General features: G+C 48.8%; 1 protein-coding gene across 12 annotated transcripts in view; it reads left to right on the plus strand.

Moving 5' to 3' along the window:
* Nucleotides 1–19,398, plus strand: part of MYCBP2 (MYC binding protein 2) — a 3,160,061-nt gene that overhangs the window by 2,041,174 nt on the left and 1,099,489 nt on the right. For 6 of the 12 annotated variants that reach the window (XM_069639721.1, XM_069639717.1, XM_069639718.1 and 3 more), the window contains one exon: nt 15,367–15,441. The exons of the other annotated variants lie outside the window; for them this stretch is intronic. In XM_069639721.1, the coding sequence (XP_069495822.1) occupies nt 15,367–15,441 (75 nt within the window). The remainder of the gene's footprint in view (nt 1–15,366; nt 15,442–19,398) is intronic. 12 annotated transcript variants of the gene reach the window in all.

Raw genomic sequence — 19,398 nt, forward strand, 5'->3', positions numbered from 1 at the left:
GTGCAAAACTTCAGATACCTGGGAATAATAATAGACAGCACTCCTACAGACTCAGCCATGCAAAAAGACCTTTGGAGGAAAGCCAGACTACTGACCTCCCAAGCCCGTCTTCTGGATAAAAAGTTTGGTCACTTCTCACTGATACCTATGATAAGGTTCTACAAAGCCAAGGTGATACCTGCCTTGACGTATGGAGTGGAGGCGATGCCAGCCATACCAATGACAATATGGAAAAAACTCGAAGGCTTCTTTTGGAAAGCAGTCCTGAATCTCCCGAACTCCACCCAGATCGAAGCAATCAGGCGTGAACTGGGCCTCTCTTCACTGAGTGCCAAAGTGAACCTAGCGAGCATATTCCTATATAGGAAAACAATCCTTCCTGACGCGCCCCGCCTCTACAACCTAATAGATCTGGAGATCAAAGCAGGCACCTGTAGGCTGATTGTCAAATGGGCCGAGCAGGTACAATCGCAGTTGACCGAAATTGGCTGCTCCAACGAAGACCTTATCAAGAACCCCAATAAAATAAAAAAAAAATTGGAAGAAGCAGACTGGATTGACACCCAAGAGCGTGCCAAAGGAAACAAAACACTGGCTCTTTTTCCTCATTCCCCAAAGAAGCTAAATCAAACACAACTACTCAGAAGATTCCCAAGCAAACCATTACGGCAATTCCTCTTAAGAGCCCGCTTAAACTTGCTACACACCAACGAAATCCTGTTCTTGAGAGGTCAGTCTCCCTCCAAAACCTGCCGCCTATGCAAAGCTGACACAGAAACAATTAGACATCTGCTACTCCAATGCCCTGGGACTGAACACGCTCGTCAAGCCTATCTACTCCCTCTCCTGGAAACCCACGTTGTGAGTGAAGAGGAAATATGGTGGGCTCGTCTAATCAGCGGCCAGAAGACAAACTGGTCTATTGCAGCGGCAAAAATCTTACAAGTCGCCTTAGCGCAGTGCTTACAAGGGGCGTCTGCCAAAGTCACCGTCTAATCAAAGCAAAATCAAGCATTTGTTAAAATCCAGAAAGATGGATAAAAACAATAATAAAAAAATAAAAAAAGTCGTCACTTGTCTCTACATTCCCTGACCTTGATTGGTGAAATTCTGGCCAAGGATTCCCCCCTCCTCTCCTGGGCTTCCCCTATAGTGGTGGGATTGCGAGACGATCACTAATCTCTTGGATTTACCTTTATTTATTCACTTCTGGAACATTTTTCCTAAAAGTTGGCTTTGCCAATAATTGTTCCTCACTTCTACAGACTTCCAATTCCATGCAACAGGTACTTAACTTAGCAGCGAAGGACTTCTCAAGTGACGGGGACTCATTTTATTAGGCAGTGTTACCTGTTTCCATTGCCTTTCATTGCTTTACCATTGCCTTTTACTGTTCTTGCATTGTTGCTGATTCACTTTACTTTCTACAGTTCCATATTTAATTGCTAAACTCTTTCCAAATGTTTTAAGAGTAAAGTGTGGATGATCTTTATTGAAATCACCAACTGAGTGTATATGTTCATAATCTTGATTTAGTATTACTACTTGTCTGTGATTCTAATTGCTTTCAATGTGTAAAGGCCTAATACATTACTTATTGTTATACTTATAGTTTGATTTGAGTCCTCTGTTTGTCTCATGGCAACATTACACCACCCTAATGTCCCCTGAAAAGTAGGCATTACTACTTCGCTACACTACCTTGATTGATATTGGTTAGACCAAAGTGCCTTTAACCCTGTTAACTAAATAGGGTGGCCCCTCAGATCCTCCTATTCCTTGTTCCCCCAGGAGTGGTTCTGATAATCCATCTTTACAAGCCCTCATAAAACAGGATGTTTTAAATAACAAACTTGATTCCAGCCTGAGGTTTATCCTTTTACCAAGGCAGTGCTGAACATGTATATTGCTCTCACGGATATGTTGAGTAACTCCCTCGACCTTCCTCCACAGCATGTTGATTTATTTTCTAAAAATCGCAAAATCGTCTAGCTCCTGAAATCGCCTATAATGATAGCACAGTGCCGGACCCAGCTCCACCCTTGTGCAGGGTGAAACGGTGGGGTTGCTCAAATTTCACTATTGCCAGTACACCCCAGACTGGTATGCTGACCTTGTGTCCTAACTTCCTATTATTGGAAAAGTTGAAAAATTGGCAACATCCCAAAATCACCTATACTGATAGCACAGGGTGAATGGGTGGGGTTGGTCAGATTTCACCATTGCCAGAACACCCCCAAACTGGTATGCCGACCTCTGGCCACATTTTTACCCAACAACTGGTATGGGGCTGGAGCCAACCCTGAACATGCAAACACACTTTCACAATTACATGTATACAGATACAGTATCCCCCCCCCCCCTCCTCCACCAATGACATTCACAGTTTTGCAAGATGGTAGTTGTGTTGGAAAATATTTGGTGTACCTGATACCTATATAGCTGGAGGTTGATTATATGCTGGCAAATCAAATGATTTTATCTGTGCCCCCACCTCCGAAATTAGTTACTGTTAGAAATTCATTTTTTTGTGGTGCTTTTCTCCCATAGACTTCTCTGGGACATAGTAACTTTTTGCAATTGTTTTCTTGCTGACCTGACATTTTGGAGTTTTACTTCCCTTGTTTTTGCTCACTGTTATGGGAAAGCGGATGAGTCTCTAAAATTAACAGTACTGGGAGACTGTCTCCACTAGTGGATTTCTTGTATTTTTAAAGCTGCACATATCCCCTTTAATTGAAGTGCAGTTAAGGTACTGTGCATCCCTATGACTTGTTCTTTTGGAAATGTGTTGTTAGATTAAAATGTGGCCAGGATTGGCTGGTAGCACAAGATATTTTTCTACCATGTATTTTACTCTTGCACTTTTGTATTTGACCACATAATGCTATAAAGAGTACAGTTCACTCTAAAATAGCTGTGCCACAAGACCTTTGCATGTCCTTTGTGATTTTGTACTTTGGCTTGCTTCTTGCACTCTGTGGGCTGCAATTGCCATAAATGGAAAACCCTTTTTCCCAGGCAAAGCTCTTGCTTTCCTAGGCAAAGTTCTAGTCTATGTATGTGGCCAGATGAGGAGGCTGGGTCGGTCTGTTGCTGAACAGAATTTGTGGCCAGTGGCTGTCAATTATTGGACAGCCCCTGCTAGTTTGAATGGTACAGATCCATACCATTGGTGGAGCTGGTGGCTACTCAAGTACAAATCCTGGATAAAAGGACTCCTGCAGCCATTCTTATAATCCTCATTGGAAGGAAGACCTGAGGACGACCATTGCTGTTAACCAGCATTTCCTCCAATCAAGTCCTGGTGACGTCCTGCTCATGTGTCTTGATCTCATTAAGGCCTTCGACCCCTGCGCTGGGGGGGGGGGGGGAGTGCAACTTATCTCGACCTCTGCTTGATCGAAGGTGTCCCTAGACCACCCTGTGGAATGACAAGATATCTCCTGGGCTGCCTTACTGTTGCTGTTCCAAGTGTATCCTTGGAAGTTCGTGGATCTTTAACTTGTATAACAAGACAAACTCCTGCAGGCTCAGCCTCCTGTACTGAAGAGAAGCTGTGCGGGGCCTGCGCCTTTGTTCTTAATTTGAAGATCGCCTGTCGCCACCGGACCATGGTGACACTCGCCAAGTCCAGTCAGCTTTGTGTCCTGGAGGTCTCCTGTCCTGTGGATGTCTACATACTGTCATGCGTAGGATGTGCAGCTGTCTAGTCTTCAGAACCATGTCACCTGAGCCTTAACCATGTACTAGCCGGACCCAATCCCAGCGCTAAATGTGACCTCTGCACCCGCGGCTCCTGGACCTCACTCGATCCGACACTGCATATAGGTAAGTGGGCCCAGTGGATCTAGGATCCCCTGAAGTAGTCCCTGGAGAAATCTGAGTAATAGGCATAAGTTAGCATTCAGATTCATGTTTCCCACCATGGGGTTGCATGGGCGTAAAGTCCTCACACTATCTCTCCCTAGCCTGACTAAGTTTGGTGGTGGTGGTCTGGTCCAGGATCACCTCTATGGTCTTCCCTTGAGTGGTGAGACTGGGAGAGAAACATTTTTGAACTTTACTTACCTTTGTGACACCAACAGCCTGTGGTTATTGGGGTAGCTATTGTTGCAATCCAAAAGTAAACCCACCTGAATAATGCTTATCGTGGAACTGGTGACATTTGGGTACTAGGCCTCATTAGCTCTCGGGCTGGACTTGAGTAACAGGAACATGTTGGTTGCTCTGTAAGGTGTTCTATTTAATTTGACTTACTCGTCTTTACTGGTTCAAAATCTGTTTCTGTTAATCGCACTTGCTTTATCAAACATAGTTATTTACAGTGTTGCTGCTATCTCTAACTGTTGCATAACTGCTTCTAAGGCAAAGTGTTGATTGTCTTTTAGTAGAACCCCCAATGGTGAATGTTAAGATGGATTCTTTCTTTTTTTTAAAATTTGTTTATTGGCATTTTGCAAAAAGGAACCACTTTACAAAACAAGCCCCCCCAAATCCCCTGCCTCTCCCACAGACCTCCCCACCCCCAGAGCTGCCCCAACCCTTACACACAGAAGGTGGTTCTACTCCCCTATAGGCTAGGCCTCGTCGGAATATTAGACAATGTTTAGAATCCATATGTTTTGCGGGCACATCTCTAAGCAGTAGTCCTCCCGAAGATAGGGTAGTACCATCCCCCAATCATCCCGAAATGTCTTTTAATCCCCCTGGATATTATCCATGACCAACGCCATAGCTAGGATGTGCCAGATCTTGAATAGCCACTCATGGAGTGTCGGAAACTTCCCTGCTCTTCCACCTCCGAGCAACTACCAGCAGCGCTGCCAGCACCAACAATATGCTTGCCTTGAATGAGGCCCTCCCCTGTGGTGCCGTTTCCCTTACCCAAAGCCCCAAAGTGTGCATCCCCAGCTCCAGCGGTAAGTCTTGGCTCCATATTTCTTTGATGGACTTTTGCACCCACTCCCAAAAGGGTAGTATGGCCGGGCAAGACCAGATGTGTGCCCAATCCTCCTCCGCCCCCAGCAACCTCTCCAGCAGTCTGGCTCTGCCCCTGGGTACATGGAACCTAGCTTTTCCTGGGTATAATGCCATTGTGTAAGCCCCTTATACCACATCTCTCTTAGCTGAATTGAACGGGTGAGCTTGGTTATGTTACCCTACAGGAATTCCCACTCCTAGTGATATTTGTCATCCCAGCGTTCTCTCCTATTTCTCCAAGTAGGGCCATGTGCCCTTTACCGCTCCCTCTGCGATGATAGCATGTAATGAAGAGTGAGACGTAATATAGTAAATTGTCTGCTCATTGCTAGTTTCTTAGCTGGGTGCAATACCCAATGCCGGAGCTGGTAGTACCGCAGCTTGTCCCCCTCAGACAAGTCAAAGGACTGTTTGCATTGCTCAAAAGATTAGATTTTTTTGTCCTTGCATGACATCTGTGAGTCTTGTGCACCCAGCCACTCTTCACTTCCCAAATGCTCCCGCTTCCAACCCTGGCGTGAACTGTGGATTCCCAAACTGTGGCATGAACGGTCCCGGTAAGTTCGATATCCCCCCTCCTTTTTAATAGATCATCCCACACCCCCTCACCCCCACCAACGACATAATCTGGGATGCCCGCATAGTAGCTGGTATGTCAGCCACAGCACCTCTGCCAAGGGAGCCCTGCACCACCGCTCTATCCATACGCACCGACATCTTGCTGTCCTCCCCCGTTAGCCACTGCTTTATCTCCCGCAGCTGGGCGGCCTGGTAGTATAATCTGAAGTTGGGAACCACCAGTCCCCCCTTGCTTCTCGGGGCCATAAGTACCTGTGGCAAAACTCTTGGTTTTTTGTTTCTCCAGATAAAAGCGGAGAGGAGCGGTTTGAGCGATCAAAAGAACCCCTGTGGAAGAGGAACTGGTGTGACATGGAAATAGTGGAGGAAGCGCGAAAGGGTCACCATCCTAATTGATGCCATTCGCCCCATCCAGGATATATGAAGAGGGTTCCAAAGCGTCGGGCAAATGTGGATAGTTTGCCGCGTATAAGGCTTCTAGGGATTTTGTTATGTGGACGCCTTTTGTTTCTCTCCGTCGCCCAGTGGAACGGGGTGCACCTCCATGGCACGTCCTGACTTGTGCAGGTTTATTTTTAACCTGAACACAGCCCCAAAGGGTGCAATCTCTGAGGCCACCGCCTTGAGAGATGCAGCCGGCTCTGACAGTGCCAGCAGCCTGTCTTTGCCATTGTCTTGTGAACCACCAGCCCGAACGGGATCCTCTGTACCGCAGGCATGTCTTTCGGTGTTGTAGATGGGGTTCTAAGAAAATTGCTTACAATAAGGGAGACAGAGGACAGCCCTGCTTAGTTCCCCTTTCTAGGCGTATGGGGTGTGAAAGTTGTCCATTAATAGATAGGCGCAAGGTAAGCGCTTGATAATTAGCCCACACCCGCCGGAAAATCCCATGCGAGCCACAGTGAGAAATAGAACGGACCAATACATGCGGTCGAATGCCTTTTCAGCATCTTAGGCAAGCAGAACTGCCGGGATCCCACACTTTGTTACCTTCTCCACCAGATGACGCACCCACCTAGTGTTATCGAAAGTCTGATGGAATCTGATGAACCCCGACTGGTCTGGATGAATTAACGCCAGAAGTTGGCCCTCTATTCTAGCTAGATTTTAGTGTATATCTTGGTGCCAGTGTTGATCAAATCTTCGGGAACACCACCAATTTTGCCTGGTCTATAGATTCCATGAGTCCCCTTCCTATTTCGAAAGAGTTATATAATCGTGCTAAATGCGTGGAGAGAATAGAACACTGCTTTTTATAGAAAGTGGCCGTATAGCCATCTGGGGCTTTGTGCAAGGGGAGTTTCCCAATAGCCACCCGTACCACCTCCTCCGTGATATCCCCCTCAAGTGCCTCCCTGTCCACCCGGACAGTGTTGGAAGCACTGCCGCATTTAAATATGCAATCTCCGGGTCCTCTTGAGGCCCGTCTGAGGTGTAGAGATCCCCACAGATGCGCCCAAAGCACCTGAGAATTCCCTCTGTCTGCCACGTCTTTCCACGCTCTGTCCCTTTTTTTCAGGATTGTCTGGGTCGCTCCCCTCTGAGCTGCCGCTGTCCCAAAACAGAAACCTGTGTATGCCTTTCATACTCGGGGCATCAGTCATGGAAGGCGTGTCATTTATAAATTCAAGGTTTCCCCAGTCATCCGACGGAGAATACGCCGTTTCGCCGCACCGTTCCTCCGGCATTGGAGGTTGCCCTGGAAAAGGGGTGCCACAATCAGCTGTTGCCAGAGGAACGCCTCTGCGGCTTCCGGTATGGTGTGCGCTCAACCAATGGCCGCTCAGTGCCTCGTTCCAGAATCGCACTTAAGCGCCATTCACACAGTGCGCGCTGCTTCTGTTTGAAGTTACTTACGGAGATCTTGTGTCTGCCGTGTCGCCTATCCCGTTTGCCTTGTTCTGAACTGATTGCCCGTGTACCGACCTCGGCTTCATTACACAGACTGATTTCGCCCATCACCTTTACTTTCACCTGCTGTAGCCTGATTGTTTGTTCTCCGACCCCAGACACATCAAACAAACTCCTCTGTTGAACTTGCAGGGATTATCTGGACTCTCACCTATGTGGGATTTTCACTTGTTCTCCGTGCACTTTCGAACGCTCTGCTGCCAGTGCACCATCCTAAACCCAGTGCATCCTCGTGCTACTCAGTTTAGCCTCCCTTACTAACCTTCCTGTTAATTGTTTTCTCCCGCCGTTTTTCTATGCTGCTACATTCCACCATACAACCTAATCGTGTTAGAAGAAACAGGATAAGACCTTGCGAAAGCTCCTCGTCATCGGCTTTAGGAGGGAGGGGGAAAACAGCCGGTACATAGGCAGTGCGTTTCCCCACGCTCTTAAGTGATCGATTCCTTTGTCTGCTTACTATTCACCAGCAATCGGGCATATCACTGAAACGAGTTCTTCCCTCCAAAGAGGAGGCTTTTGGTTCATTACCTCAGGCTCACCTATCAAGTCGGGCGGTTTGATTCTGAAGCCTGGCTATTCCACAACACCTAGCCACAGGTCCAGTGAGTGACCGTCTCGCCCTGTTCCCTCTCGCATACAATTTCTGCTTCGCGTTGAGGGGACACCTCTCCGCTCTCCTGGCTCTCAACAGGTCTTGCTGGCCCCTTATTGATCTGTAACCTTTCAACTCTTGTCAGGCAGTGCCCCATTTTAGGCATAATGTTTTTAAGTTGCGATTCTAGAGCGTCTTTAATTTTCCTAATTTGTTTATCCCTTGAGAGCAATCAGTTTTCCCCTGATTAAAGCCTTGAAGGCATCCCACCAGGTCCCTGGGAGGTGTCAGCCATGACGTTTTCCCGAAAGTAGGTCTGGATTCTTCCCCCAATGGATCCCGAGGGGACTGCATCCTCTAGGATCCATTCCAGCAGAGACCATTACCAGAGCATCATCTGGCCTTTAGGCAAGTCCAACGTGCCCAAAGGGGTGTGGTCAAACCATGTATATCCTGCTTCTGAAACCCTGCTTGAGCGCCAGGCATCCACTATTACTAGTCCCGCAAACCTCTCTCTAAGTTTTGTAAACTGTGTGCCCTGGGCTGTGTCCTACCCCACGGCGATCCTCCCCCGTCACCCACGCCACATTCCAATCTGCAGTCAATTTCACGTGACCCTCTGTGAACTCTTCAAGCGCAGCCAGTGTTATTTTAAGAAACCCATCTTGCCCGGCATTTGGCGTGTACACTTTCGCCAGAATGAATGTCAGTATTAAAGCAGATTTTTACAAAAAACAAATCGTCCCTGCTTCCCCCTTGAACCCTCAGGTTGGGTATGTTCTTGAAGGCTCTCAAAACCCCCGCTGTTTTATTGGCTGCATTTGCCTGGAAGAGGTGTGGATACAGTGGTAGCCGGATCCTTGATTTGTCGCACTTAATGAATGTGGGTCTCTTGGAGAATGAGATAGTCTCGGTTCTCCCGCCTCAAGAAGTGCTCCACCTTTCGCGGTTTGACCGGGGAATTCAATCCCCTAACATTGTAAGTAAGGACTTTGAACTTTCGGTCCCTCCTCCCATCGCCCTCCTCTGTTCACCCTTCTGGCCCATCCTCATTATATTCCTTAGAGACCCTCTGATACTGTTACCAGAAGATTCCTCAAGGCCTATACCGCGTGGACATGTCAGATGAGAAGAAGGTGGCGTCCATTGCGAAGGCCGCTGTGGCGGATCCGCAGGACACGGCCCCGAAGGCAAGAGTATCCCTGCCTGCCAGGTGGGAGTCCTCTTTTCAGCGAATTGAAAAGACACCGGAGAAGATGATGCCTATGATTTCACTGAAACAGTCTCCCTTGGTCGCAGAGAAGGGGGGGGGCACAGTAGCCCTCCAGAGCACAGAAATCTCCTCGGAGGAGGAGCTTACCAACCTCCAGACCTTCCAGGAGGAACGATGCGTCAAGAGCAGGCCCTACGGAAGGGATCCCGTCGAGGGCGATGATGAAGATGACGAGGAGACGGATGAGGAACAGCAGGGCGTTGAGGGGTTGGAGGACCAGCCTAGGCCGCAAACGCCTTCGCCACCATCGCCATAGCCACCTGGAGATATCTCAGTGGACATTCTCGCTACCTTGCATACTCAATGCTCAGAGATCTGGACGAGGATGCCGCTTGCGCCGACGGCCCCTCCCTCGGCGCTGGTACCGTCAGGGGAATCACCAGTCAAGAAGAGTAAAGTTCACCCTCCACCTCCTTGCCACCCCTCGGCTCCCCCCCACACCCCAGAGGAATGAGACGGACCCTGACACAGCAACGACGGGCACTGGCACGGACGTCGACGGCGGACTGGGGGGGGGGATCTCCTGTCTCCACCTCCCAGGTCTTCACCGCCCGACGAGATAGGCTCGTTCCACGCCATGATCTCCAGGGCCTCTGAGCTATTCCAGCTTGTCCCTGAGGAGGAGAAAGAGGGTTTCCTATACCTGTGCTGTGAGGCGAAGAGGAAGACCATACTTTCGATCCCACTCCTGGATGACATTTGGGACGAGTGGTTGTCCCTCATGAAGAATCCTTCCTCGGCCCGGGCGAAGAGGGACTGTTGTGAGAAGAAATACATGGTGCCGGACTCTGTGGACTCGTAAGTGCTTGCCGTCCCAACTGTCCCCGGACTCTGTGGTTTCGGCAGCAGCCAAGAAGAAATCTTCAGGCTCCTCCTCTTCGGCAGCCTCCTCTCCCCCGGACAGTGAGGGGAAGAAGCTGGATGCCATGGGGCGAAGTTATCACGTCGGCAGCGACTACCATCAAGGCCGCCAATGCTCTCGCCATTGTATCACCCTACGACCGGGAGCTGTGGTTCAAGATCGCTTCCATCCTAGACTTTATTCCCGATGACAAGAGGGCGGAAGCTTTGGAAATTCTATAGGAAGGCGAGGTGGCATCAGACCAAGCCATCACGGTGGCCACGGACATCGCCGACACGGAGTTCCGCCATATTGGCAACAGCGTTTGCCTTCATCGGCGGGGCTGGCTTAGGGCCACACATTTTCGCCAGGATGTTCAGTCGAAGGTGTTGGACCTGCCCTTCGACTGGGACAATTTGTTCGGGAAGATCGTAGATGAGTCTCTTCAAGCCATCAAGGCGGACACAGAGATGGCTCGTGTCTTGGGCATGCTTCAACAGCGACGGTCGTCCTTTCGGACTTCAGGTAGGAAATCCCAAGTTTCTTCCAAAGGATTCAGTGGAGGTGCTTCAACCTACCGTCAACCCTCCCGCTCTTCGGCCAAGGAGACCTACAAGGGCCGTGTCAAATCTGGAGGTGGACGTCGTCGTCAAGGGCCCCAAGGCGGTGCTTCGACATCAAAATAGGATTGACCCGGCCGTGGCGTCGGCCCCCACTCGTGCACCCCGGTGGGAGGCCGGCTGGCAAACTTCGTCAGTGTGTGAAAGACCATCTCCACCGACAGTTGGGTGCTGGACGCTCTCGCACACGGACACACCCTGGAATTTCAACAGAAGTGTCCTCAAATAAAACCATGTCCCTCAGCTACTGCTGGAGGTGCGGGCCAAGCTAAAAAAGGGTGCAATAGAGCTTGTCCCAAAGAGGCTCCGGGGCTCTGGAGTGTACTCTCATTACTTCCTCGTCAAAAAGAAGACCGGCGGATGGAGACCCATCCTAGACTTCTGTCGTCTGAACAAGTATATCAAGTCCCAAAAGTTCTGGATGGTGATTCTTCAACACGTACTAGGACAGCTAGAAGAGGGGAACTTCCTATCGTTGCTGGACTTGGTGGATGCTTACTTTCACATCCCCATCCACAAGAGACACCGCAAGTTTCTGTGCTTTGTGGTTCAAGGGCAACATTACCTGTTCAAGGCCCTTCCCTTCGGATTAAAGTTGATGCCAAGGGTTGTCACCGAGTGCCTGGCACTGGTGGCGGCGCAGCTGCGCCTACGAGGGAGCCACGTATACCCTTACCTGGATGGCTGGCATGAGCCAAAAGACATCGCCGTCGACCACACAGCGAGGACCATTGACTCCTGACGGATCTGGGGTTCTCCGTGAACTATGCAAAGTCCTGCTTGACTCCATCGCAGGACGTACTGTTTCTGGGATCCCGACTCAACACAGTGTCTGCAGGAGGAGAAGACATTGCACATAAACATTCTGGAGCTGCTAGCCGTGTTTTGGGCCCTCAGGTCCTTCCTTCCGTCGCTCAAGGGCAAGGTGGTGTGGGTCTTCACGGACAATACCACCACAATGTTTTTACATCAGAAAGCAGGGGGGCACCAGATCCCGGGCGCTCTCCAAAGAGGCGCAGGACCTATGGCACTGGGCCGTGGTCCAGGGGATGTTCCTCATCCCATTTCATCTGGAAGGAGTGAAAAAAGACTGTTGCCGACTCTCTCAGCAGGGAGCTGCGCTCTTGCCATGAGTGGGAACTTCTGCAGGACCAAGTGGATCGCCTGTTCCGCAGATGGGGCAAACCCCAATCTATCTCTTTGCAACGGCTACGAACACCAAGTGCTGCAGGTTCGCCAGCAAGTTTCCCCAGCCTGGGGGCATGGGGGGACGCATTCTCTTTCCCCTGGGACGGCCTGTTTCTGTATGCGTTCCCTCCATTGCCGTTGCTGCTTCGAATAATCAATCAACTCAGACGATCCCGGTGCAGGACCTTCTCGGCATGTCCGCGTCCCCTCCAGTCAAGCTTCCAGTGGTCGCAGATCTTCTTGCCAGGGAAGGAGGTGCAATTCTGCACCACGACCCAGGATAGCTGAACCCGAAGGCCTGGCTCCTGCAGCGTTAAGAGTTTGGGGGCTACAATCTCCCAGCGGATTGCAAGGAGGTTCTTGCCAAGGCCAGAGCATCGTCTACTCTAAAATGCTATGGACCTAAATGGTAGGGGTTTGCCGTTTGGTGCCGTTCACAGAAGATCGATCCTCTGAGTCACGGCTCTGCAGGTACTGCCGTATTTGCTGCCGTTGGCCAAGGCTGGACTGGCCCATGCCTCCATCAAAGTTCATCTGGCGGCTATCTCCCGCTACACCAGATCTCTGGGACGGTCACTGTTATGGTCACACCGTCTGGTTAAGGAGTTTGTCAAGGTACTGTTCCATATATTCCTGCCAGTGAAGGCTCCGGCCCCGGCGTGGGAACTCAATGTGGTGCTGCCTAGACTCATGGGTCCTCCGTTCAAGCCTATGCATTCAGCGCCACTGAAAGTTTTGTCATGGAAAACTGCTTTTCTTGTGGCCATCACCTCTGCATGACGAGTGGGAGAGATCCAGGCCCTCTTGTAAAACACCCTACTTGACATTCCACGAGACGAGGGTAGTGCTACGGACGCACCCCTCCTTCATGCCCAGGGTGCCATCGGGCTTTCATTGAAACAAGCCCTTGGTGTTGCCTGTGTTCTTCCCAACGCCGGCTGAGAAGGCTGCACTTGCTGGATGTGGCTGCAGCGCTGAAGTTCTATGTGGACCGCACAAAGAGTTTTTGGAAGATGTCTCAACTTTTTGTGAACTTTGGCCCTGTGAACCATGGGAAGGCCCTCTCCAAGGCTTCCATTTCCAGGTGGCTCTCCGGCTGCATCACCCATTGTCATAGGTTGGCGAACCGACCGTTGCCTGGCCGTCCGAGAGCCCATTCGAACCAGAGCGATCGCTGCAACTACGACGTTCCTGTCTGGTGTGCCTCTGCTGGACATCTGCAGGGCTGCTACCTGGAGGTCGATGCACACCTTCACAAACTTCTACTGCGTCAACAGGGATTCCAGGGAGGAGTCCAGAGTCGGCCAAGCAGTGCTACGCAACCTGTTCGCTTGAAGGTGAGCCTGGTGAGGAGGTAAGAGATGCTTAATGTTGAGCGTTGCCACCTCCCGTGGTTGTGCATGTGTGTACTGCTATATATTCTTTATTCATGAGCATGTGAATCCATGCCAGACCCCATGCTGGAGAAGGAACAAGTTACTTACCTATAACTGTTGTTCTCCAGCATGGGTCTGGCATGGATTCACATGCGAACCCTCCCGTCTACCCCTCTGCGCCTCTTCTCTTGGTCCTACTGCCACTTTACGTGCTACCAAACTGAAGATGGCTGCCAGAGGAGGGGCTTAGGTAGGGGACAGTCATTGGCTGGGGGCAGTATGACCCAGAGACCAGTGATTGGTTCTTAGGAGAAAGAAAGTTCAGAAATGAAACTGATTTTTTCTTTACCGAGGATTCCCAGCCTGACAACAGGGAATATTGATGAGCATGTGAATCCATGCCAGACCCATGCTGGAGAACAACAGAAAGCACCGTTCCCCAACTTTCTCTCCCCCTCCCGCCAATGCTCCCCCCCCCCCCGTCCAGGCTTCCTTACCAAGGTTGTCTCAGAAGGTCACCTGTCTCAGTCCATCGACCTTCTGATCCGAAAAGGGCGCCAAGTTATTATATCGCAAGGACAGCTGATTTCAGGAGAGTGGACCAGCTCTTCCTGGCCTTTTCCTTAGCCCCTTAGAGCTTACCCATAACTAAGCAGACTTTATCCCACTGGATAATTTTCTGTATAGCGGAATGCTACCAGTCTGCTGGAAAGGAATTACCAGCAGGCATCACCACCCATTAGACAACAGGAGTCTCGGCATCAACAACATTGCAGAGGGGAGTCCCTGTCCTGGAGATTTGTCGCGCTGCGACATGGTCATCCATTCATATTTTTGCTAAGCATCATAGTCTGGATGTGGCTCCTAAGCCATGGGCATTTTGGCAGGGCAGTGCTGCAAAGTTTCTTGGTATAACTTTCTGCACGGCTACTTCATCTACTGCTTTGGGAGTCTAACAGATGATGAATCTGCGGGAGAAAGGCAATCCATTGAAGGAGAAATTACTTAGTGTAATGTTCTTTCTATGGATTCTTCTCCTGCAGATTCCTAATCTTCCCTGCCATCCATCCCCATTCAGAAATTCTGTGGTTGGTGCCCATCTTCTCTTTCACGTTGACTTGGTGATGGTCCTCTGTGTCCGTTTTCTGTCTTCCTGCCTTTTTAAAAAGATAGATTTTTCTAACACTACGTGTAGTGTTTGTTACAATTTTTCCTCCTTCGGAGGTCTATACTTATGTCATTTTTAAGGGCTCATTAGCCCGTTTGTTCTCTCTGTTTTCCTGTCCAGCGTGTGGTGCTTGAGGAAAAAAGGGGGAAACTGAGGTGTGGGACGTAGTGATGTGGTATTTATATGTCGACTGACGTCACGTCCAGAGCCGACGACCAGATGCCGAGCAAAACGATCGATGGTCGACGGCCAGGTCGAGGTCAACTACGCCCCTGTTGAAATGTTTCCGAAGCAGATGAGCTGGAGAGCTATCCATCAGATGAAGAATCCATAGAAAGAACATTACGGTAAGTCATTTTTCCTTTCAATAAGTTAGTGCATTGTATTTTTTTAATTCCACCTGTTAGGGACCTTTACCTGTCTGGCATAGTAAAATCTCTGTAAGCAGACTGTTTCATTTAATAAAATAATTCTGGACCAATCTAGAGCTTACTCTGTTTTGCAGTGCTACATTTTCTGTTGGTAAACCTTTCTGAGTTTCATAAAAAAATAATCTGTTGTACCCAACCAATAGCATGACACACTACATCCATTCTAAGCTTTTGACTTATGCAACCAATGATTGATGTTGAACTATACAAGTATTTTCTTAATTATTTTCTTTCCCTGTTCTTGATCTCCAACTCTGTCATAATAGCACAGGTAGACACAATTCATTTTTTTTTAAAGTGAATGTGAAAGTTATTGCAATATTTAATTGTAAATCAAGTCCTCCAATTTTACCGTTCCCATTTCTTTGTTGATATTTCTTTTTTCAAACTTTATTGCTCAGAATGTCTTTAATGCTAGCCAAGGAGTCTGGGATATGGACTTTATTTCCTGGACTTCTAACGTGTTTTTTACTCAGGTGAGTTGTTTTTGGAATAGACATCTTTCGATATTACTCTGCATCCTGTTAAGCAAATGTAGTTCTTTAGCTTTATCTCTGTGTTTTTAGTGCACTTATTGGCAATTTAATTTAGTTCTCTGTTCACCCATATGGCCCAGATTTTTGGTGAGATCATCCAAGTCCCTTAGATCTTCATTTTGCGTACTCCCACATCCTCTTTGTTGTACTTGTTATTTTATATCCATTGCTGATTGCTTTAAGATATATTACTGTAAACCAGCAAGTGTTAAACATATTTTCTGCTGTGAAGTTTAAAACCTATATGGATATAGTAAATCAAACAAAAGTTGTAGGGAAGAGAACTTTAAATATGAGAAAAAACGTCAACCTTGACAATGAGAGGGTATAAGTTTGTGTAGAAATTATGAGCAGGAGCAAAAAGCAAATGCATTGGCACCCAAACACAACACATCTTTTACAGAGCTTTAGACTCACTATAAGTGGGGGGGATTTGTCATGGGACCAACAATTTTCTTGGATGAAGGACCTTTCATCTTTCTCTACTGGATAACTGGTTTAATTCTAGTTTGATCTTTATTGGTTTTAAGAGAAGAGAGAGAGAGAGAGAAACAAAGTTAAGGGTATGACACAAAATGTTACTGTACAGATGTTGAGATTTAACCAGTTATTAAACACTAAACATAATAAAATTAACCTTTTTTGTACATTAACCTGCCCTTTTGTTCATGTATTGGTGTTTCTTTATAGTGTCTTGTAATTTGCGGTTATTGTTCGGTGTGAAATGTACGACGATGTTACAAGTCTGTTTTTGTGTGTTCTTTATGTAAATATGGATGTATGTTTTGTTTAATTTAATGTCTATTAGGACGGTTGCTTAAATTGTAATATATTTTGTTGACATTGTATATTTGCTTTGTACTTAGATATGTTGCTGTATGTTGTAAAAATATACTTATTTACTGATGAAATTATGTTTACCTCTTACTTGTGAGTATGCATTAAGATTCCAAATGTGCTTATTTTATTGCATGTTTAGTTTTTAATAATGGGAAGGCTACAGTTAAAGTTCAGCCCATCTCTTGTAGACTTTGACATCAGTTAAGGTTACTATCTATAAAATATTGTATGATTGGTATGTGAGAAATTAGTCTTGGGTGCGACGGGTCATCTTCTGAGTTTTGCAGGAGGATTTACATTTTTCAGATTATTTTTTTTCTTTTCGTTTTCTCCCCTTTCCTACTGGCATGTCGGATGGCACTACTGTGTGTTTGGTGTGGCAGATCCTGCACATTTCAAAGAATATTTTTAATTTTGCAGTATATTTTCAATTTCATTTAGCCCCTCCCACTTAACTGTGCATTCATGAATGTATGTGTGTTGGATCCTGCTGATATTTTTGTGGGTTTTACAGTGTTTATATTTCATTGTTCGTTCATCTGCCCTTGCTGCACATGAAAGAAAAAAATCAATACTTTTTTAGACTGGTCAAGTGCAAATTGTTGCTAGTAGATTTTGTCAAAAGTTTGCAGCAAATCGTTCCCCTCAGCTACTTCTGAAATAGTTTGTGGAAAAAGGTAATGCCTTGGAAATGTGAGCCAATTTTATTTTGGTATCCATCAATATGTATACTCATACGTTCCGTCCCTTTCCTCCATCCTTGTGGGCATCCCCCAACATGAGGACGGTACAGAAATGTTGGTACAGAAACCTTTGACAGCAAATCATTTAGCGTCCTCTTTAAATTTTGTACATTGCGCAGGGGCGCGGCCTCGGTTGTTGGAATGCCCCGCCGAGGCCCCACCATCCGGCACTTCACTTCAGTCTCTTTTTCCGCACGAATGGTGTCGAACCTGGCAGCCACAGCAGACACTTTTTTAATTTTCACCTTGCTCCCCTTCTTTGTTTTTCAATCTTATTTAACCTCCCTTCGGTGCCCCACCTCCCCCGGTGCATCGCGGCTGCAGGAGGATTCACGAGATGTGCTTCATGCGACTGCTTGTTCCTGGCCTCGGACCCTCATGCACTCTGTCTTGAGTGGCTTGGGCCCAACCACCGCTTGGACGCATGCAAGGCTTGCAGCGCTCTCGGTCACAGGACATTGAAGAATCGGTTGTTGTGTTGGAGAGAGATATTCATCGGTAGCCTGAGGTCATCAGGCTACCGGCCCCCAACCCGAGGGGCTCAGGGTCTCTACTGGGCCGGGCTGTCCTCGGAAGGGCGATCAAGTCCCATTATTTGACCCCAAAGGGTAAAGGAGCGTCCAGTGCCACCTCTAAGAGTCAGTCCTGGCACGAGTCAGCACGAGTACCAACGCCGGTGCCGAGGGCACACAGCCTACCGGAGCTCATTCCAAGGTTGTGAGTCAGGGCGTTGGGACTACTGGCCAGCCGGCCGAGGGCTCAGTGCCTACCAGAGTGATCTCTGAGGTTGATGCTTCTACTTTGGGTCCAGGACCCAAGTGTATCCTCCCATGTCTGAGCCCTCCCGTGGCTCCGGGCCTTCGTGCCCTCCCGCGCAGGGCGTGGCGCAAGGTCCCAAAATGGCACAAAAGCACATGGCAGAGCCTGCTAGGCCGGCAGCCATTTTGGAATTGACTCCGGCCCGTCCGCGTGCTCGCCTATTGAATGTGCCTTGCAAGAAGGTTCCAGCCCCCTTCACTCTGGAAGTGGCAGTGAACTGTATGGTACAGCATCTGGTCTCCTCCAGGGTACATCTACACATCGCAGCCTTATGGCTACACGCCTCAGGTGCCTCTGTTCTTTGACCAGGAGCAGAGACCCAGTGCCTTGGAGGGTCAGGCACCTAGGGATCTGGGGACTAGCGAGGACTGATTCTTCGAGTGCTTCCTCCTCCTCATGCGTTCTCCTCTGATGACTGGGCTCCTGAAGGATATAGTGAACTAGGTAATCCCGCAGGGCGTGCCTCCCCGCCCTCCTCCTCGAGTCCTCTGCCTGTTTCTCCATGCTCTATCGGTCACTCAGACCCCTCCACCTCCTCCTGTATCACCAAGGCCGCCCCCTCAACAGCTGTTGGACTTGTCTTCGGCTCTGGGCCAAGGGGGGACCCTGTTGGTGCTAGCTGAGATTTTGGGCAAGCACACCACGATCCAATCGCGCATCCCTCTCCAGAAGGATGGCGAGAAAAGTCTGGTAGAAGCCCATGGCCAATGCCCAGATGAACAAGAAGCTGGACAGCAGGTTCAGAATGACGTACGGAGAGCCAATCCGCCTGGCCTCCCACTCGCAGCCCCATTCTTCAGTGATGCCTGCGACCTCACTATATTCTAAACCATCGTCTTCGTCGTCTTCCTCCATGGGAGCCACCTCCAGTTGTCTTTCCAAGGAGGACAATGTCCTTGAGTCTTTGCACAAACGCTTTTATGCCATTTCAGGACTGCATCTGCAGCAAACCAATGCCCTTTTAGCCTTGGCTAAGAAGAAGCTGTGGTGGAAGCTCAGGGAGTTTCTACCTGACCTCCCTTTGGAGAGGCAGGCCTAATTCAAGGCCGGTTTGGCAGCTGTCCGCCGTGTTTTGCACAGGACCTCATGGAGTCTTCAGTCTCTCACATCGACACAGCCAGCAGAGGTCTGTGCTGGGTGTCGAGATGAGAAGGATGGCGTGGATGCATGCCACTAAGTTTTCATCTGACGTACAAAAGTGGATCCTAGATCTGACCTTTGAGGGCATTGACCGGTTTCATTCGTCAACCGATGACAAGTTGACAAAGAAGAAAACCTCCACTCAAACTGACAAGTCCTTGGCCATCATGACCAAGCCAGGGCTGAAGGACCTCCCTCACTCTCGGGACGAATTCAAACACCACGCTTTCAACAGCTTCGAGGGGTTCTGCGGCCGTGGTACGCGGAGGCCTGACAGGTCGCCCAGCGACAACAGGAGGAAGCAGCAGAGGACTTTGCATGGGTTTTTCTGCTCCCCCTCTTCTGCCCCCGCCTC

Source organism: Ambystoma mexicanum, chromosome 7q (genome assembly GCF_040938575.1).
Source record: "Ambystoma mexicanum isolate Mex_15411 chromosome 7q, UKY_AmexF1_1, whole genome shotgun sequence".
Lineage (NCBI taxonomy): Eukaryota > Metazoa > Chordata > Amphibia > Caudata > Ambystomatidae > Ambystoma > Ambystoma mexicanum.